Source organism: Chroicocephalus ridibundus, chromosome 5, assembly GCF_963924245.1.
Source record: "Chroicocephalus ridibundus chromosome 5, bChrRid1.1, whole genome shotgun sequence".
Classification (NCBI taxonomy): domain Eukaryota; kingdom Metazoa; phylum Chordata; class Aves; order Charadriiformes; family Laridae; genus Chroicocephalus; species Chroicocephalus ridibundus.
Genome location: NC_086288.1, coordinates 50,486,735 through 50,508,626, shown reverse-complemented (window position 1 = coordinate 50,508,626; position 21,892 = coordinate 50,486,735). Strand labels below are relative to the sequence as shown.

The 21,892-nt window shown below is 40.3% G+C and overlaps 1 protein-coding gene across 4 annotated transcripts; it reads right to left on the bottom strand.

Annotated features, from left to right (window-relative positions):
- Nucleotides 1–1,149: 1,149 nt before the first annotated feature.
- TACC3 (transforming acidic coiled-coil containing protein 3) lies at nucleotides 1,150–21,650 on the bottom strand. 4 transcript variants are annotated; one of them, XM_063336526.1, is made up of 16 exons: nucleotides 21,524–21,650; nucleotides 17,193–17,373; nucleotides 16,913–17,058; nucleotides 13,390–14,487; nucleotides 12,125–12,224; nucleotides 11,476–11,668; nucleotides 10,378–10,430; nucleotides 9,370–9,503; nucleotides 9,150–9,279; nucleotides 8,297–8,449; nucleotides 5,822–5,898; nucleotides 5,684–5,727; nucleotides 4,471–4,631; nucleotides 2,991–3,097; nucleotides 2,659–2,779; nucleotides 1,150–1,381 (listed from the first exon to the last, which is right to left on the bottom strand). In XM_063336526.1, the coding sequence occupies exons 2-16, from the start codon at nucleotides 17,370–17,372 to the stop codon at nucleotides 1,316–1,318; spliced, it is 2,763 nt and encodes a 920-aa protein (XP_063192596.1). In that variant the 5' UTR covers nucleotide 17,373; nucleotides 21,524–21,650; the 3' UTR covers nucleotides 1,150–1,315. The 4 variants fall into 4 exon arrangements, with proteins under 4 accessions (XP_063192596.1, XP_063192597.1, XP_063192600.1 ...); XM_063336527.1 differs by having other exon boundaries at nucleotides 9,168–9,279; XM_063336530.1 differs by lacking the exons at nucleotides 16,913–17,058; nucleotides 17,193–17,373; nucleotides 21,524–21,650 and adding an exon at nucleotides 15,227–15,400.
- Nucleotides 21,651–21,892: the final 242 nt, after the last annotated feature.

Genomic DNA, 21,892 nt, shown 5'->3' with positions numbered 1-21,892 from the left:
AAACATCCCAAGACACAGCCTTGAGTAATCCCTGCTATCTGAAGTTGAGGCAGGGAGTTAATTTTGTTTTGGTACACTCTGTTCAGTGACTAATTTTTTCTCTATTATTCTGGAAATTTCCTAAGCTATAACTTAAAAAAAAAAAAATACAGCAGCACAACTCAATATTGTTGCTACCGATATCATACTGACCCTCCCAGTGCAGGAATGAAAGAAAACCCCACATATCCTAAGCTTGTAGCATGCTGATTACCATAGACCTGCTCTGCCCTATAGGATGGTTGCTGCTACATACAGTTGCCAATACACATATAACAATACTGAGCTATATAATCGAGGAGTAGACTCCAGACTCCTAAACCCTGCTACTCCTTTTTCTACCTGCCCCGGGAGACTACCTTTACATATAAGGGAAGGGCTCCAAGTACAGCTAAGAGCACGCCCAGTAGCAACAGCCCTGCTGAGAGGAAGGCCCAGCTACTAGTCAGGCGAGTGAGGGAATGACCTCCCATTAATATTAGAAGTGAAAAGCTGTAGCTTGCAATGAGACAATCCTGTTAATGTCTGTTAGATAATAGCACCTTATCTGAGATGTTTGCTGTTGCCCTCATTAAAGCTGACTCCATCATAACCCATGACCTGCAGCCTATACCTCTCAAGGCTTTCCATTGCAGGCAATGGGAAAGGCAGTAGCATCCGACAGTCTAGCAACATTAAAAAAAAATAATAATGGAGACAGAGTAGCAAGCAATCTGTCCTGCTATTCAGTACTCTGCTGGGCTTGTTGATAAAAGCAGAATCAATCCAGCTCCCCTTAAAAAACAACAAACAAAACACCACACAACCAAACCACAACTGAAGTTCCACTTTTTTTTTTTTTTTTTTTACATCATTAAATACATTATAGCATTTGTGAAAGGTCAAGTTTTATTGCAATCTTGTAACTCGGGAATGTTTTGATTAAATGAGAGAGCAGGAAGAGCACAATAGCAACAATGACCCATCCTGACCCTCACTAGCAAAGCCAGGTCATGAGTACAGAACCCTGGTGTTCTTACACAGGGAAAAGACTGAGGGCGAGACGACTAAAACTTTTTCTTTTGAGTGACATGTGAAAGTATGATGCAAGACACTGGTTGCCACTTCCAGTAGGTAGCAAACTTCAGTTTATTGAAATTTTCTACAGAAGATACAGCCAATAATAGGCAAGACAAGTGCAACTTGCGTTTTATTTTTCTCCGCACATACACAATTAAAAAAGTGAACACACAAGACAGGAAGTCAAACTAGACATATTTACAAAACAGTTAAGCTATCAAATTTTTTCCATCTTCAAGATCAAGTCATCACAGATTTTCGTCAGTTCATCATTTTCTTTAGTCTGTTGAAGACAGGAAAAAAAAAAAGTGAGTTTCAGGTATGCCTAAGCTGTGCTATACCCACATAGGGATCTGAGTCACAACAAGTCACATTTGCCAAGACATGGAATAAAGTGCCCATTTACATGCTAGTGACTCATGCAACTTTGCTCTCAAGGACAGTCAACTCTGTAGAAGGTCACATCTAAGGTTAAGAGCCTCAGGAAGTGAGACAGAATCCACTATACTGTCCATACTTCTTCCAGGTTATACTGTTATACATGGAGATAACTGATCTAGGGAAATAGGACTTATCAGACTCAAAGTCTTTTTATTAGATACACTGAAAATCAAGATAGTGACAGTTTAGATTTTAATCTTCATAAGATGACAACTCTGTAAGATGCCACCTCCATACTTTTACTGACACATAGCAATAATTCTCAGTTTGTATTATTCCTTACCTGGTCAAGCCATTTTAATAGGAGGTAACATAAAGTGTTATGTATTTATAACAGGAACAAAACTAGTTCTGTGTTAAGTGGCTTATCTCTCCAGTAACAGGCTACTGTTTCCTCAGCTACGCAAACCTTAGCCATAAGCCTGAAGACTAACACAAACACAGGACTTTTCCCCTAACAGGAATGCATCAGCATTATCTATTTTTGAGTCTTCAATGCTGGCAAAGATACAGCCATACTGCAGTAAAACTAATAGCACACATTTCCAGCAATATCACTTTTAACCCTCAAAACGCTTTTTCCTTTGAAGGGTTCTAACACAGGAGACCAAGTGTGCCTTTACAAGACATTCTAAGACTTTATCTATGCAATATGAAACAATACAAAATACAAGGATTAACAGTCTGAACAATATTGAAAGTTCAGTCAATACAAGAGATTCTGTACAAGTGCTAATAGCTTACAAATCATGTTTATGAACAAGATAAACCAGAAAATTAATTCAAGATTCTTTCCCAGATTCTGCTCTGGGTCACGTTAGAGTTCCAAATCACTGTCTCCTTCAGTAGTTTAGATAACCTCCTGACACAGTAGCCTGGATTGATCACTTCACTGTGGGAACAAACCTTTTGCTCCAAACAGTCTAAACAAACAGTTGAGTCTCAACGTAATACAGTTATGCCATAAGTTTCAATGCTTATTTCCCCAAAGCCTACCAGGACAGCAGCCATCAAAACCAGCACAGTTCGCATGGCTATTTCTAGCGCTGAGACCAGGTCGAGAACCACCTTGTACAAGACAATAGCTTGAAGAGACTCACCCATGGCATTTTGACTAACCTTTTGTTCAAGGGTCCTCTCTAAAGACTGGATCCTCATTTGTTCTTTGCGGAGACTGGCTTGCAGTGCTGCAGTCTCCGATTTAGCTTTGCTTCGTACCTGAGCAATTTCCTCATTTGCTCTGAAATATAAGCAAGACGGTGTTTACATTCCTTTCAGGCAGCACAGCAAAACTGTTCACAGAATTGCACCAGATGCTTGTACTTTGGATTAATCCCCAAACAAAAGAAGTGTTTTAAGCCAGGTTTTGGTATTAGTCAACCACATTTTGCAGCAACTGTGAAAACTATTTATTTCACTCCCAGTATTTGGCTTCTTGACACGGTACTTACTGACGCAGCTTTTCTTCAGCATGTGCTTTTAGCGCCTGATATCTCTGCTCCTCTTTTTTAATTCTAGCCAGGTATTCTTCAGCACATTTTTTCAGAGCTTCTTCATTCTGTCCCAAAAACAAGCAGCTTAGTTAGCTTTTTATGTGGTAGTAGATGGAAGAGTCTCTCACTTCACAAATGGGCTATTTGACTACACCAATGGCAGTATTTCCTCACCAGAGTAAGAGGAACAACTGTGAAATCCCATAGACCTACATAGCGACTAAAGATCTCCCTTTCAACTCTCCTAACTTTGCAACCCAAGATTTATTCATCCTATTTCCCTCCCAATATACTGTTTATTTGGTAACAAACTTTGCTAAAGGGGAAAGGTCACTAAGCAGGTTTTTTTGGGGGGAGGGATTTTTTTCTTTTTTTTTTTTTTTTTTTTTAAAAATCAGCTTTGTCTTAGCTTGCAATTGTCCTAAGAATAACTAGAAGTCCAGCTACTTCAGAGAATCCACGGAAAGATTCAGGCTTTGGACCCCAACGTAAATGAATCCAACATTAACAGCAAAAAAGTTACCTTGGTAGGCACAGACAGTATGACACCTTATTGTATTAGCTATTATAAGTAAGTTGGAACTGTTTGAAACAAACAAGTGTTAAGACTCCCTACTAATTCCAGGTCTTGAATTTAGCAACTGTTTCCAAGTGATGTTTTAAACTCTGTGCTAGGAAAAGGGCTTCCGAATTTAGGGTGCAGAGACAGAAGGGACACAAGATGAAGGAAGCTTGATGTGTTAGTAAAGCAGAAGCTTAAGGTACAACACAGACATTATTCCTGTTTCTCAAACCTAGACTACTATGAAACCTAACAGGAGAGTTCTAAGTTTGACTAAACAGACATTAAAGGATAACTGAAGGAAAAAAATCTGAAGGCACTTTTTCTAAACACCAACTGAATTAGTTTTTATGCATTTTGTGCATTAAGAAACCATAGCTTGTGCTCCTCATTAGCTTCGTTCCTCCAGTCTCTGAAAATGCTGCAGAACAGAGGCCTGACTTTACCAAGTTGGAGGGGTTTTTTTAAGCTAAATAATGCCCAATAAACTATTATCATTTTGACTTGGAATAACAAATCCTCTTCAGCATCCATTCAACATAATGAAGGGGAAAAAAGTTGCCCTTATGCAGCAGTTGCTACATGACACTGTCTCTACAATTACCAGAAAAGTGATATGCATGCAGCAAGAAACAGCTCATTCTTCTGTTTGAGGAAACTTTGGCTTCTAACAGAGATCATTATCATACTTTAAGCCAGCCACTAAATATAACAAACCAGTATTTTTTTTAAATCTTTAAACAAACAGCAACTTAGCACCTGGTTTTACAGGTAATGCCTATACTAGCTAATTAATGTATGCTCTAGAAATTCATCATTTCCTCTGCACTGTCTCATATATCTTGGAAGAATATTATTCACATTATAGCATCTTACTTTGCGGTAACCTTCTAGCACTTCTTTCTGTTTTTCAAATCGTTTGAAGAGTTCAGAAAAAGATTTCTCCATAGAGTTCAAGTCTGAAATAGCTTGTTGCTTCTCTTCCACCATTTTCTGCATTTCTTTCTTTGAAAGTTCCTTCTGCTTCTGAGCATCCTCTAAAGAAAGTGGAGTTAACAGGGTTACACTCATGATAGTTAACTGCATTAGCATAAAACTAGTTCCATAGTATGGATAGAAAACCCCCACATCTTTACTTCTTCCCCTTAAGGAAAAAAACCAAATGGTTTCAAAGGGCTTCATAATGTAGCCTCTCCTCTGAAAGGACACCATAGCTTTGCTTTTAAGGAAGCAGTCATATTCTCTTTATTTGCTACATACTACCTCACACCAACCCTAAGGCCATGAAAGACCAACTATGAAGTGCTTGCCTAAAGCATTGTTTCTCCTGCAACGTAGTCACAATAGTACCCTTGAGTTTACTCTAACAGGAGCCTCAAATGTTGTGACAGAAGCAAAGAATCAGAAAATATTTGTTTTCATTAAATATACACAATAGCTAGAAGATCTGAAGGAGACTGGGATAACAAGCCAGACCAGCATAGCAAATTCTTTCAGGACAAGTTTTTGTTAGCACACCTGAGTTATGTTTCCCATAAGCATAAAGCACAAAAAAGCTGACATAAATGTAGCTCTTTAAGGAGACTGAATATTAAGTAAGGCATAGATGTGGCTATTCAGCTTTGAACTAGGAGAACGTACCTATACAAACAAGTTTCATGTGATGTCTTCCTAGCCTTGAAGCCACAAATTTGACCAAAGCAAGGGCCAGATCTGTCCAGCAAGAACTTATATTGACATCTTATCACTTAAATGAGGTCAGATAGTAAACAGTTAAACACGAGGTGCAGACAACTGAATCTGCCAGTTTTTATAAACCAATAGCTCACACTCCACTGAAGAATACGAAAAAGTTAGATGTGTTCATGTCTGACTGAGGAAGTCATCATTATCTACCGAGTGATATCATGTCTTTATGAATATGCATAAAAGTGTCATTCTACCTTGTCTGAAACCTTACACTCACTCTAGAAGCACTTGAAATATTAATGATAGCAGAAGTGAAAGAGTACTAACTTCAGTTAGTAACCTTAGGCTAAGCACGCCCCGCTCACCCCCAAGCTACTCAAAGTGTAAATATGGAACTTACCCATCATTTGTGTTATTGTACTTTCAAACTCAGCAACTATTTTCCTAAAAAAAAAAACCATGAAGAAAATGTTGAAGTTAAGTTAGAAAAAGGAGCTGGAATAAATAAGCAGATATAAAAGTCAGGACAGATTCATACCCCATTTCCTTGTATTCCATATGAAGCTTATCATACTTCTTTTTCCATTCCTGAGTCTCCAACTGTTTCTCCTCAACCTTTGAGGGAAAACATAAGCCTTTATTTCTTGCACAGGAAGAGATACAAGATTTGATACTCAGAACAGTCTGAAGGGCAGCTAAGGTATACTTATAACTTGATATGGAGAAAAATAAGTTATAACTGCTTAACAGAATCAAAATTAAGTGTTACATTACAAATTTGAGTAAAATAAGGTGCAGATTGATAAATAGATTCCACATACACAATTCCCACTCAGTGTTATTACTATCTCTTCAAATGGCAAAATCAGAGCCAACTCAGTCAATCTCTTGGCTACTCTTACTCATCATATATGTAGATCATTATTCCTGTGCCAGTTATGTTCTCTCAAGAATTAATATTCTCTGAAGGGACATATATTTCCCTTTTTATTTACGAGGCAGACAAAAAAAAGCAACAAAAATCTCCTAATCTCAATATAGAAAAGAGCAAATACCAGAAGCCTATTCTAGCCAAGATCAAATTGCTGTTTGGAATAATTTATATTCCATACTCAATCCTCCCCCTACCGTGTTTCCAAATTTAAAGATACTTCAGTTCTTTTAAGAATAACCATACCTATTTCACATCAGCTGAATTAAACCAGAGCTCACGGTAACAGCATAAAGCAGTATAAGCGCTCTTTGCTAAATACTTGGTGCAAATTCCATAAACTTAGTTTTCTACTTAGTTTTTGTCATTGATAGATAGTTTCTTTCAAGAACTATAACACTGATAGTTGACTGCAGCATGGGAGACCTTCAACGACAACAGAGGCCCAAAATACATAAAACAACCTGGAATTTCAAAAAAGAGAAGGTGAGAGCAGCTCATTACAGCTGATTTCCCCCTCAAAGTTGCACAATATACTGTAGTACACTGATTTTCAGTATTTATTTTAGAGTAAACTTATTTTAGATGTATTGTAATATTTCAGATGACAGGAAGTGGGGCACAAGTGAAAAAAGAATGTACCGAAATATAAAGAGAAAGAATTAACAATAGTTAGGCCAGAACACGTGTTACAAGAGCAAAAATGCAGGAAGATGGAAATCTGTTAGAAACTTTTGTTTGCAACCTCAACAGAAATGGGTCAAGCAGACCCAAAAAAGCATGCTTCATGAATTACAGTATTTGCCCAGAAGGTAAATAGGTTGGGTTCCCCCCCGGCTCCTTGAGTTGTTTCACCAAAAAGCAATCTTAAAATTTAGTCTGTCTTCCTTTCAGGTTAATACAGTAATTCCAAGAATTTTTATTTGTTTAAGTGACACAGCTGGAGCCATCCAGTCACACCTGTCTTGCTACAACTAGGTTTGCATGTTCAAAATAGTTTTTTGAAACTAGAGATCAGAGCATTAATTTTAAGATATTACAAGCTTTACTCCCTGTTATTATATACAGTCTTCATTTTAGATCAATCCACTAAAAGCTGTCCCCTGTCAAAGCTGCACTTGTTTTCCTATACTAGACAACATGCTGCGTAAAAGCATCCTCCTAAGTGACAGAAAGGAAAAGTTACTTGTAGAAAAGCTAGTATCTTTGTACTTTAAAGGGAGAGAATAACTTAAGCAGCAAATAATCACAGGTCATCTCCATTTGGTATCCTTTTTGTCACTACCTGCAGTATAGCTAGCAAGGAATTTTGAATGTTCCATTTTCTTCTGAAGCTAATTTTGAAGCGACTTCATTAGCTTTAAGGACATTTATGTTAAGGTATTCCCTCTTACATTATTTAGTATATATAAGGTTACATAACCCAGAAGCCATAATGAATCAAATACTCAAATATTTTTTAAGCGAGTGGATACCTAACTCTTCTTGCATCATTAAGAAGATGGGAGTTCAAAAGCAATTTCTGTAGTGATATAGCTACAGAATATGCTTGAAATCCCACTGACTACTTCTTCCCTCCTCCACTAATGTTGTTCTCCTCCAGCAAGCTCTAGATCTCACTTTTATTTTATAAGCTGGACATACTATTATGCCTCCCCACCTCACAACAAAAATTGATCACTGCGCTGAATTGGCATTACAGTTTTATATTGTTTTAAGGAAGTAATCATATCAGAAGAAGCATAACCCTCCCATTGGAAAGAACAGGTATTTCCTGCTTACTTTAATAAAGAGTATTCAGATCACTGATATTAAACCTAACCATTCCATCTGATAATGAATGCTTTTTAATACTGACCACTTCTAAGGCAGAAGCTGACGGACTAATAGTGAAGTTTACCATATTTCCTTAGATATTCGCTCTGAAGAGTTCTATACCTACTGCTCCTATCAAGTTCTTGTTCAGAACAAGATGCCTATGTCAAGTAAGCTGGAAAGAATTACCAAGTAGAGAGATTTGTACCAGATAAGCTAGACACAAGGGACTTTCAAGACTATGCAGAGTTCTGCTTTGGACCGTACCTCTCTTTTAACCAGCTCAACAGCTGCATCCATGTCATTTTGGCTATATTTTAGCACATCTATAATAGCATCCACTGCAGTGTTTGTGGAAGCAGCAAGAGGGAGTGGAGGAACATCAGTAGGCAGGGAGTCTACAGTTAGGGGATCTGTTTCCTGTGAGGAAGAAAAAAAAAAATAGAGTTTCAACAGATTTCGGTTTTCATGCCTATAAATAGCTGTATGCAGGCTATTTGATGGTAAGTCAACATATGGTAACAAAGTTATGGAGGTATTTTGGGTGTTTAAGTAAAATAACTTTCTTACTTTGTAGATCTCTACTATGTAGTTATCTGTAAGGTATAACAGAAACTGCTATATTTCATATAGCTATGAAACAAAGCAGATGACACCACACTGTTCCCCACCAGTAAGAGAGGCACCGTTTCAGGATGAACTGCTGCGTGCAGATCTGTTCTTAAAAGGCTTTTTAAAGTATAAGCCTTAAACCATACAGCATCAAGTTTAAATCAAAGAAGTGCTTTTCATCCCAGCAGTGCAATTAAAATACAAGCTTGTCTTAATTTTGTGGCTTCGACTGCATGAAAATGATTGCTTGATTAAAGCATTCTTAAAAAAACTCAAGTTCTCCTAGATCATGTGCAATGCCCCCAGCTTCCACAAAAAAATTAATACTTAAGAAAATTACGTCCGTCAAAAAGTTCAATTCTGATATAAATGAGTATCCAACCTGTTTTTTTTTAAGATAAGTTTAAATTAGCATTAAGCATTCTGCAATCCTTAGAATAGCTGCATAAGTCTTAAGTCCAGAACCTAGCCAATCCCTTCCCCAAAATATCAACATGAAACCTGTTACCATTCCAGACACCCTTACAGAAGTTGTAAATGTCCCCAGAAGATCTAGTCCTTTTGGTTTTTCTTCATTTTGAAGACTCACTGCAGGCTTTTCAGCTTCCTCAAGCAGTTTACTTAAATCAGCAACAGGACTAAAAGCAAACAGACATACACCATTATATTCAAGCACTGCCTTTCTTTGTACAGCTATGTACTACAGCCTAGACCAAGTCAATACCTACCCACACTGAAGTGGAGTTGTCATGATATTCGTATTTGTTTCAATAGCACCAGAAATTGGTTTTCTCGGACTGTCTCTCAACAGAGGGTCAAACTTCAAATACAGTGACTGTTTCCTCAAGGCAGACTCTTTGAACTGAGGGGAAAGAGGCATAAAATGGCAGATATGCCACTTCATAGCGCAACACACACATCCCACACGCACACATAAATAATCCTCTGGAGAGAGGGTGAGCCTATTCTTCAGTGGCCAGAGCATTGTTCTCAGGAGAAAAATTGCGTAAGAAAATTCAGTGCCCACACACTTAAATCCTTATGTAATATCAAGCAAACTCAATCTGCTCACAGACAGAACCAAAAGGGCAAATATAATGAACTATTCAAAACCAGCAGAAGACACTGGAAGGGAAAGATAGTTTTTTAAAGGTGAATGAGCACTGCATGTCATTCTGTCTTTGCTCATACAACAATAAGGACAAACACAGCACAATCAAAAAACAATTTCAGTTCAGTGTATTCACAATGTATCCAGAGCCACCCCTGCTCCGCACCAAAGTAGGAGAAAGAGTAACTACACCGAACTAACTGAAACATGACATGCCCAATTTAAAGACAGATTTCCTGAAACTGCCTGTAAAACAAAAGAGCTTAGAAAAAAAATATTTTCAAAACAATGATCCTGAGCTTTCAAAGCATTATGTTCTTGCAGTTTGGCAAGCAGAGAGCTGAAACATCATCCATCTCAGTTCCACCACTATTAAAGAAAAATATCACCTTCACAAACTGAAAGCATAAGACCATAAGATCCTTAGCAGAATTGCTTATAACTATTCCTTCCACCACCACCCATTGCCCAGCCTTGTAAACACATTCCTCTGGAATAGAACCTGTATTTCTGTGGGCAAGTTCAAAATATCTCATGAAAACATTCAAGGCTTGACAGTTTTTTGTTTTCCTTTCCTCTCCCCTCTGCCAGGGAGGCAAACAAAACATTTCAATGTCATACTTACTGATGAAGTCCCAAACTGTTCTAGATAGTCTATTTCTATACCCATTCCTAGAACTGGAAAAGAAAGAAATGATACAATCAAGACACAATATTCTTATATTGCCTTACAGTCAAGCACCCGCAGGCAGAAACAAATAGGTATATGCAAATAAATCCCTGCTCCCGTGCCACAAGCTCTAGTTTTTCACTTAGTAAAAATATTGTCTTTCTATCTGGACCTGAAAATAAAATAAAACAGGCTAAGATTTCTAAGCTAAACAAACTTACAGCTTCCATTTGTCCCCAAATACCTGTAAGAACATGTAGAATTTAACACACAGTTGAAGAACATCTGTTGTTCTATGGTTAAAGTGGCAAGCACACTCAGATATTCTACTCTTTTATACAATGCCCCATAAAAGAACAAGATTGGCAATCTCACCATTAAAATTAGCACACAACTCAGATATGGACAATGAAGTTATAGACATTTCTCAATGCTGTGATTCCACTCAAGTATTAAGAGAAGTGATAGACTGCACTGCAGTCATTTGCTCATCCTTCCACACAGTGCTCCTACAAGGAATAACCCTTCCAGGTGGTTAAGTCACAGCTATGTAAGTTTACTATATAAAGTAAGCTTTCAAGACAGGCATGCAAGTGAAGAAAGACCATCCACACTGCAATATGAAATCAGCATTCAAGTAGCACTAAGGCCTGTAGTAATCTACAAGACCCAAATACAGGCAGTTGCATAGCTCTAGTGCTCTCAATTTAAAGTGCTTAATACCAGAAGTGATTTTAAGGGACCATTTTTTCCAGCAGAGAAAGCTGCCACTGAAACTCTTAATTGTTTCTGTACCAGCCTAAATTTCATCCTTCCAGGCAGCTGAACACTAATAGCCAGATTTTTGAATTTAGCTTAATCCAGAGAAAGTTAGAAATAAGCTTAGGTAATTTCCCACCCCTGATAGGGTTGTAGGTTTTACAGTCCTTTCAGAAAAGCAAAGTGAGACAAAAAAACCCAACAGAATCAATGACAAAAATGAAGTAGAGAAATACCTACGCAGAGGTTATTATATCAATACCGTTCCAGTCTGTTCTAAAGAAATGCCCTTACCTTCTGATGATGGTCTGAAGAGCTCATCAGGTTCAGTGCTAGTCGTCTGCTCATCTGCTGTTATTTCAGTTCTGTGGGAACTAGGTTTAATTTCTTCTGCAGACATTGACTTTTTTCCACTGTCAGCGGAAACCAAATTATCTTGAGGGGGGACATTAGCTGGAGACATTTCAGATGGGCTCATTTGCTTCTCCTGATGAGAAAAAACACAATCCTTTTTACTGTTAAAATAATGATTTAAATGCAATGAAAGTCACAATAACGATGAAATTGGTTTGTCGCAAACTATCTGGGCAGCCAGCATAAAACCCAAGAGTTCACAGGCATAGAAACTGAACTACCAACACTCAGTACAGCTCATATTATACAGGAGTCACTTTTTTAGAGTCCACACCCTTATGTTTGTCCTTCTATGTGACTGCTGATCAAAAAAGATACTAAATACCAAGGCACCAATTTGGTTGTCTCTGATGTTACTTTCAAAAAACAAGTCTGCACAGTTGATATTCATTTAGAGCTGCTGAAGATGCATCAAAACACTAGTTCCTGGACAAAATAACCTTGTCAAACACATGTTTGATAAGGTTAAGTCAAAGAACTCTTTCATGGAACAATTTGGTAAGAACTGGTCATCTTTCCTATACCTTACCATAGGTATCTCTCCTGGAAGTTCAGCTTCTGCTTTAACTTCTAGCTTGTCTTCTTGAGCTATTGGCTTGTCTTCTACCACACTCTGTTTGCCGATTTCCCTAAAGAAAAAAAAAATCAAAATCCAAGTCACACAGACAGTTCTGTATTCTATTTACTAGATATACTGAAGCACTTAAAGTAAGGTTTAGAGTTTCTACTGCTGTAGTACAGGAAGCTTTGAGGGTGGGGATGTAAATTCACTATCTTGCCTGGTGACAACATAAGTGACAGAAAGCTCTCCCTCCATAAGAAGCAGTGCTATCTGGGAAGCAGAAAGTCACATCAGTATCACTTATTCCTATTCACTTAACACTGTTCTCTGATTTCCATTTGTTAAGCCCATTATTTTTTAATTAAAGATGGCTTTTTGTTTAATTGTGAACAGAATAACAAGGAGCCTGCTACTCTTCCCAAAGTAATGTAGTGATTATTGGTATAAGTTGCAGAACTTTTAGAGAAGTTCTATACTTCAGTCACTGCTGACAGCACTAACTTTTCAAGTTGGTAAACAGCAGCTGATCATGTTACACAAGGAGCAAGAGAGCAAACATTTCTGTCAAATGAGCATCTTGTGCCAGTGTAGTTCTGGTAAGCACCTAGCTGTCTACAGTAATGCTGATATTTTAGCAGCTAGACTTTCTAGGAAAGACAACACAACATCTCCCATTCTCAAATAAAAAGTTTTATGCAGCGCCAAAAAAAATGCAACTTTGGTGACAAGCCTTTTTATTGGAGATAGCATTTAGATACCAAGAACATGAAAGGAAGAAACAGCACCTCAGAATTCAGGCAGGACACTCAGCAGAGAACAGAATTGCCTAGTCCCTTCACGCACTGCATGATATGCAATGCTACTGCCTACTTACCTGTTTTTTGAAAAACAGCAGAAGTCACTTAATTCTCCACATTTTATTCTAATCTTGAAGGAGTGGGGAAGAGCCACTTGACCAAGGTACTAATGTTCCTCCCATATAAGCCTATTGCCTTCCATTCCTTCAGATTTAAGAACACCTTTTGCCCAGAGCTAGCCATCTCAGGATGAGATGATCCCGGATGAGATATTTGCTGTTGCAACATATTATGTTAAAGGTTACATTGTGCAACAGGCTGAGACAACCTCAGAGGGAAGAAGTCAAGGAGGTAGGAATCAGCTACAGACACCATATAACTATCTTTTCTTCACGTGAGTTCAAGGTGCTTCTGCATTCAGCTAGATTTACTTACAAATTTTCGGGTTCTCTTTTCCCAAGAGTTTCACAGGTAGTTGGTCTGTTATCCTGCTCCACTGGAAGAAGCTCACTTCTTGATGATGTACTACCCTGCTCCTCTTGCAGCTGAGCTTTCTGAGTGCTAGGTTTAGAACACTTGAGTGAGCTGGAAATTTTAGAGCCTCCTCCAAACGGGTTAAAGTTTGGATCATCAAGTTTGTCCCAGTCAACCTTATAAGATGCTTTGGGAACAGGGATTTCATCTTCCACATTACTTTTATTTTGTGCTTCAGTATTCTCTGTTTTTGTTTTGGTAATTGGAATTTTTTTGGAAGGCGGTTTAATTCCAGGTCTTTTACCTAGCTTCTTAGGAGGTGGCTTTCTAGCAGTGGCATTATCAAAGTCAAATTCCAGTTTTACTGGTCCAGTCTTGGTGACACCAGGCTTTTCTGCAAGTTCCACTTTGGAGACAGACAGGTCTTCTTCAGGCTTTGACTCTTCTGCAGAGGCTTTTTCTGCTACCAAAATATTCTGGAGCTTCGATTCTCCAGTTTTAGAAGAACTAGTTACATCAGAACTACTGGGACCTAAGTTGCCAGATAAGCATACAGGAGGTGTAGGTGCTTCTGCTAATCTCACTGAATTATTGATTTGGCTTATGTCTGTGGAAACAGACTTCACATCCTGCACAGGATCACCAATTGCTTGCTTAGGGGACAGCTTGGATTTGGTAGACTCCAGCTCTCTCAATACAGATTCTTTTCCAGAGACAAGAGTCTTCCCTTCTTCACTTGAACGCTCTGTACTTGCTGTGCTTGAAGCAAAGGGAGCTGTATCATCCAACAGAAGAGAATTATTACTTTTTTCAGAGGTTTTCTCAGGGCTGATAGATACTCTTACAGGAGACTGATGCAGATTTCCAGGTGAATGCTGCAACTGCACTGAACTCTGAAAAGGATTGATGTCATTTAAGTTATCAAAATCAAGATTGTAGGAACCTCGACTCTTCACTGGCATCTCATCATCTGGGTAAGGAGCCGCGCTGACTTTCTCTGGCATTAGTGTATTTATCACTGTATTGTTTGCTTCAGCTTCAGTCTTTTGTTGACATGTGCTGCATTTAAAAGAAAAAGATGACACATGCTATAGCTATTTTTTAGACATCATTTGAAATCATTTTTAGAAAGATACTTGCACAAGTAGCTTTCCACGCTCAGAGTAATCTGATTTTTTTGACATAAAGCAGCTGACAGCAAAAGAATATAATCATGGCAAGAATTCAGTTGCCATCTAAACAATCAAAAGTTATGAGCACTGGTACACATGAACTATAGCGAGATTAGTCCTTGAAGCTAGTCAGTATTCTTAAGCTATCTGTTCTACACAGCTATTTTACCTTATGCCAGTCATCACTGGAGACTGCTTTACTCACTACAGCATGTGGACATTTCTATTTCACTAGACAGTGAAATATACATCACCTGGGAGTTATTAACAGAAAGTAGCTCAAACACAGGCATAACTAGTAGTACCTCTTCATGTAGATTCATCCATGAGTCATGACAGACTCACAAGTTTAGGACCAAACTCAGTCATGATTCAGGTTCTCCCATTCTAGTTATTACTTTGCCTGGTCATTCTGGCAGATATTTTTTTCCCCTGAAAGTATGCACCAACATTTCATCTATGAGGGCCTACATATCAAAACAGAACCTGGACTTCAGGCACTCTAAACTCTGTACAACAGCAAATCTGAAGAGCAAAGTGCTATATAAGAAAATACTTCTCCAGTAAGAGAAAGGTAAGATTCTCTAGCAGATGAAACAGGATAAAGAAAAAGTTTGTGTACTCACTACTGCTGAGTATTCTACAAGTTATTGCTCTCCACTTTATTTCCCCAAACTCTACTCAACTTTTGAGGCTTAGCCTCAGACCACAGAGAGTTAAACCATTACTTCCTGAAACAGGATTTCCTCCCATTGTTTTGTCTGTTCATAGAGTTATTTATTTCTCTGTGCCATCCATATCTGCCGTAGAACAGAACATGATTAAAAGCCACTCACGAAAAACACCACTTTGATAAACCCGAAAGCAAAAGCGGGAGATAAGAGTTCAGGAAGTCCTTCTCACCCGGTCTGAGTGCCTCTCCCCTGCAATAGTTCAGCCCCAGGCTTGTTCAACTACTCAGGCCCCTCCCTTTCTCCTCCAGTGTTTAACCTAATAAATGCCAGCCAAGAGCGAGACACCTGCTTGAGACTTGAATTACTTGAGATAGTCGAAAGTGACACCCTTCAGCAACACCCAGTCCTTTAGTTTATTTGCTACAAAGAGATACTTACATTTTAAAACTAGAAAGGATATGTACAGTAAACGCAACATCTTGATACATAATTATTCCCCAACTAAAACCATTTTGGTGATAGCCCTTTTAACTCACTTGAACCTTATATGTACTAAATCTTCAGTTATTCACGTGAGCAATAAGTTTGGGGCATAAATGCAATTAAGCGATTTAAAAATTGCAGTGGGTAGCTGAGTACTTTTCTAAGCTAGAGTATACATGCAAGTTAACAACTGAAGCAAACCATTACATTTAAAGAACATTTAAGAATTCCCATCTTCCTCCCTTCTCCCCTTCCCAAAAACAAGAATAGGGGTCAAATGAAAGTACCGGGTAGTTAAAAACAAGCAAAAAGATGCATTTCCTTGCAGAAGACAAAGCTAAGATCTGAGACTTCTTGCCACTGGGAATTATAGATGTCAGATGTTTATACAAGTTTAAAAGGGAGCTAAAAAAGTCATTAACAAAATACATGCATTGAGACCTACTAAATCACATTGTCATAACACTGTTTTATTAAACTGTTATAACAACCTTTCTAGTAAAAGAGAGTTGCAAAACCCCAAATTGGAACACTCCAGACAGCCACCATGAGCTACTTGGAGACCCAGACTGCTAGACTTTAAAGGCGCACAAACTTGTTCGTACTTGGAATTGATGTTATATTCATTTTGTGCTGCTAGTTTTTCTTTAATCTTAATGCTCATTGACTCAAGGTGTCAATTCAAGCTAACCCTTCAGAAGATGTATCTTAAGGAGAAAATCTGAAGAGATAAAACCTTAGTTAACATACAAGAGAAATTTTAAGGCTTAGCTTTAAGGATTAGCTTCAGAATAGTTGCAGTCTCACATCAAAACCTTACTGTAGGAAACAGTTTTGTATTCTCTGCCTAACGAGTCTCTTCTCTCAAACTATTTATCTATATAAATTATTTCTATGAAATCAGTTACTGAGAAGTTAGAGTTCAGTATTCGACATTACAACCAAGATAAATGTCATTACTTTTAAGAAACTTTCATCTTTGAAAAAGAGTTTGTATATCAAAGTACGCATTAATTTTGGTCCTTTTGTGCAGTTTAGGTCTTGTTATAAAATACAAAATTACATTTTAACTATACTGGTTTATAATGGGGGGGAAAAATCAACTTGAGTATGTCCCATATTGCTAATACTATTAGCACTGAATACATTACTTACTCAACATTGACGAGTGCAGATAAAAGATCATCCGCCAAGGCTGCACTGGAATCATCAAGAGTGAAAGTAGTCTCAAGTTTGTCTGTCATAGTAGGACTTAAGATTTTTCGAGTCTGAGGATCTCTCAGAGGAGTTTGAAAGGTTACCTTTAAGAAAGGGGCAGGGGGGAAAGGAAGAATATGAACACCACAATATTTTGAAGCTCCAAATAGCATATGCATTCAGTAGCAGAGATCATAGAAGGCAAAAGAATATAATCAAGATAAAAGCAAAAGTTTACCTTCATAGCTTTCGCCACACTTTTTGGTGGCAAGTTTTCTTTCTGGGACAGGCGTAGAATGGAAGGTCTCCCTGTAGGTTCCGGTGGTGCAAAGAAAAAGCCACAGTCTTCCGCTGTTAGATCATCATTGACATTTCCTCCATTTTCTCCATTTTCTGCGTTTAAAATCTGCAGACTCATTCTAGAACATCAACACATACAACATCGCGGCATGAATGAGAGGGTGTGGTCCACCAGATGCACTTTCAGATAATGGAAGAAGTTGGAAGCCTGGCACTGGCTAGCAAAGATTAGCAGCTTCAAAAGATGTTTTACAAATACTGAAAATCTTCATGTGATTAGTCGGATCTCAAAAGACTCTGAAAGCATCTAAATGCAGCACTGCACAGCCCCTTGGCTTTTGTTAGGGGTCTAGGAAGTTAGTTGTTGATATTATCCTTTCCACAGTTAACATTATAACCTTACTAATTAAACTGCCCTTTCTTTAAAGGTAGCTCTGTTATTTGCAAGCTTCTTCATTACTAACCCCTTAAAGCCAGTAGTGACATATAGTCATGTGTCTTGTAATATGGCATCTAGCTAAGCAAAATTACAGCTTTTGCAAGGAGCTGATGACAATCATTTCTCTATTTTCTTCACATGGTCTCATTACTGCATTGTAATCAGCAAACAGCAAAACCAAATTTGGTTGGTTAGGGTGTGTTTGGGATCAGAGTCCTGGATAAAATCATTTAGCTTTTTTGCACACTGTCTGAGCACGTGCTGCTTTTGTAAGACACATAGTACTTAAAAATCCTTGGCAGCATAGACATTATTGATATGCAAATCTGAAAAAATTGAAATTAAAGAAGTATTTTTTAAATATTGTTCTTACATTGGACATGCACAAGCTTTAGTAGACAATATAGGCTGATCTAATCTTACTAGTATTTCAAGTATGAAGAACTTGAAACTAAAGCTTGTATCACATCTAAGATTAAGGATGAAAGCAAGTTAGAAATGGAGAGAGAACACATTTCAAATATCCCAGGCAAGACAGAACACTGTAGGTACTTGAACTCCATCTACCTTTTATTCCCACTGGAGCCTCTGCTGTTCTTAAAGAATTATTTAATATTAATACCCAGTGATGGTATGATATTTCTTTAAAACAGAAACAGACAAACTCCAAAAAAGCACCAGAGCACAGAAGGCATGTTAAGCAAGATCTAGGCATAACCACTGTCCATGAAGGATGATGCCTGGGAAACATAGTTAACTGTCAAACCACTAAAAGCGATTTCTTACATAAGAACTGATGTGTTATCTTGTACCACCTATGCAAGACAATTAGTATCATCAAGTGGACGAGACTGTTGGCTTTCTGCAATGGATAACCATTCCAAATGATCTCAAATGCTTGATTTGACCAGACAGCTAACTTTTAGATAGTTTCTCCATCCTCCATCATGCAGTCAAGATTAATCCAGAAAAATCAGCTGAGGACGACTCCAAATGACTGTCTTCATTGTCAAAAAGAGGTAACAAGAACACCCACACTGAAAATTTTAAGTCATGTTTTCAATCTCATTGCCCTTACATATTCTGTATTTAAGCCTCTGCACACATTTCATACTCTCCACCGAACCCAGCTGCTTTGTCTGTGACCCAACAGCACTTTTAACCAGCAATGGAACACAAACAATGGCTACAGAAGCATGGTAAGGAAAGCATGCCTACATTAGCTACTTCTTCTTTTCTTCTTTATTCTTCATCATATTCATACTTTAGCCCAAGTTATTTTATACGTAAAGTATTTTTACATTAAACAAGTTATACAGCTTGAAGTGAACTTCATTGCCTTCTTTCATTCCAAACTAAAATTGAGACAACAGATCAAGTGAATCTTTACAGACTATAGTGGTTTATTGCAATTACTTTAGAAACAAAGCCTGAGACATGAAAAAGTTGGCAACACCTTGTAAAACAAGCCCCATAAGCAGGAGAGGTTCATTTGGAGACTTTCTTGGGTTTGTCATTGAGCTACTCGTGCACCATTGCTAAAGCAGATACAGATCATTAAAATACCCAATAAATTTACACCATATACATATATCACATTTATCCAGCATTTTATATATTAAATCTAAGAAAAAAATCAAATCCCTTTCTAGGATTAAATCATTGAAACTAATTCAGCATTTATTTAAAATATCTGCAACCAAGAGTTTATCTAAGTGCTATTTCACAAGTTCATTAGCTAGTAGCTGTATTAAAGACAGAGGGGAAGAGAGGCTTTCTTTTTCGTTAAAGAGGTCAGTGTTCAAGGCATGCAAGTATTGTGAAGGGCTGCAGTTTTCCCACTATAGTCAATCAAAGTTCATAAAAGTGAAACTGCTCTTAGTTTTAGAATATTTATCCAAGCACAAGCAGCAGTCTGTCATTCTGTATTGAGAATGAACATAAATTCAATAACATCAGATAATTAAACCTCAGGTACCTATAATTTGTAAACTGAGAGCTTCACAGCAACTGCCTGTTGTTTAATAATCCCTGGGGCACAACATCCATAACACCAATGTAGTCTCAAACGTCTAAAAAAAGCAATTGAACACGCAGGGCAAAGATGGAATTTTTTTACTTAAGTTATCCTTCTGAACTCCTCCAGCAGCTAAGATGCAGAGCACTTGTTGATGGACAGAGTAACTTAGGATTTGCTGTGAATGTTTCTATACAAACTGACACAGGTGACAGATATATATATATTTAGCACAAACATCCCAATTCAGAACAAATAAACACTCTTCTGGTTAACCGACTCCTTCACAATCACGACCTTCCCCTGACTACAGAAGTCACCCGACTCCCAGCAGACCATTTGAGGAAGGGGAATTCGCAGCAGTTTTAGCCAAAACCAAGCCCGGGAGGCAGCAGACTCCGATCCCCAGCCCAGCCGGTCTCATTAACCCCCGGAGCGGGCGCTCGGGCCCGCAGCTCGTCGCAGGGGAACAAAAGATGGCCTTGGCCTTCGGCGGGGGACGTGGGAGGCGGCGACCGGGGGGGCTCCTCCGGGCCGGGGAGAGGAGGAGCAGCGAGGCCGGGGAAGGCTTCGCAGGCTTTGCGGGAAAGCACCGTCCCTGCCCATCATTGCACCTAGCCATGCTTTAATTAAAAAAAAAAAAGCCAAAAGCCACCACACCCAAACAAAAATCCCCAGCTCCCCGCCGCCAATTCAGCGGGGTGCCCCCAACACCCCTGAGTCACCCTAAGCCACAAGGGCCCCGCATTGCCCACCTCGAAAGGCAGCGGGGTGCGCTCAACAACCCCGGACAGCCCAGGCTGCCAGAGCCCCCCTCAGCCCCATACAGCCCCCAGACAGAAGTGCCCACGTACGTGCGTCCCGCCCATACTCACAGGCAACTCCGAGTCCCCATTAGCCCCATATCACCCGCAAAACGCATAAAGATGCTTCCAAGATCCTCTTGAGCCCCACCTCACCCCCGAATTCATGGAGGAATCCCCAGGCTCCTGGCTCGGCTTCATCCCCAAACTCACAGAAGTTCCCCCCAAGTCTTGGTCCCAAGCTCACGAAAGTGCCTCTGATTCCACTCGACAGAAGCTGCCTCCAGCCCCACGTTCACAGAGGGGGTCCCCAAGCCTGTCCTGTACCCCCCCAGCCCCACACTATCCACAAAGGAGGCCCCCGAGCCTGTCCTGTGTGTCCACAGCCCTTCACCACCCCCAAACTCACAGAGGGGGTCCCCGGGCCTGTGCACCCCCCCCAGCCCCACACCACCCCCAAGCTCGCAGAGGGGGTCCCCGGGCCTGTGTCGTTCTCTCCCTCCTCCCACAGCCTCACAACACCCCCAAGCTCACAGAAGGGGCCCCCGAGCCTGTCCTGTCGTCGTCCCCTCCCCCAACCCCACACCAACCCGAAGCTCACAGAGGGGGGACCCTGAGCCCGTCCTGTGCCCCCCCTCCCCAGCCCCACACCATCGCCAAGCTCACGGGGGGGTGTCTGTCCTGTTCCCCCCAGCCCCACATCACCCCCAAGCTCATAGAACGAGTCTCCGAGCCTGTCCTGTACCCCCCCCAGCCCCACACAACCCCCAAGCTCCCAGACAGGGTCGCTGAGCCTGTCCGGCCCACCCACCCCCCCCGCCCCACACCACCTCCAAACTCACAGAGGGAGTCCCCAAGCCTGTCGTGTCCCCACCTCAGCCCTACACCACCTCCGAGCTCACAGAGGGGGTCACCGAGTCCCCCCCCACAAACTCAGCGAACGGGGCTGCCCGCAGCTCCATAGACGATCGGAGCTGCCCCCTCCCCGGCACTCCCCAAAGGACCCCTACCTGCCAGCAGGGCCCGGGTGCCAGCCCGCAGAGCGCTCGGCTGAGGCGATGCTCGGGACCCGGCAGGCCGAAGCTCCCCACCGCCGCTGCAGCCACCACCGGGCAGCGCCCCCTCCACCACCGCCACAGGATTTCAAATTTCAACGTCCGACCCGGCTCGCGAATGAGGAAGCGGCATTCGGAACGCGTCCGCCAATCAGAAAAGCTCCCTGCAGGGGGGCGGGGACAGCCTCGACCCGCCGCCGGTGAGCCCCCGCGGGAGGGTGCTCCCGCGCGGAGCATGCTGGGAAGTGTAGTCCGCGGCTCGTCATGGCGCCGCGCTGAGGGGAACAACGGCTGAACGCCTCAGACCGAGGGCGGCCGGCAGCC

Coding starts and splice junctions, on each gene's coding strand:
- TACC3 (XM_063336526.1), bottom strand. CDS start 17,372: ATGAGTCTGCAGATTTTAAACGCAGAAAATGGAGAAAATGGAGGAAAT. Junction 17,059..17,192: donor GTGTGGCGAAAGCTATGAAG/GTAAACTTTTGC, acceptor CCTTTCTTAAAG/GTAACCTTTCAAACTCCTCT. Junction 2,780..2,990: donor GCTGAAGAAAAGCTGCGTCA/GTAAGTACCGTG, acceptor CTTATATTTCAG/AGCAAATGAGGAAATTGCTC.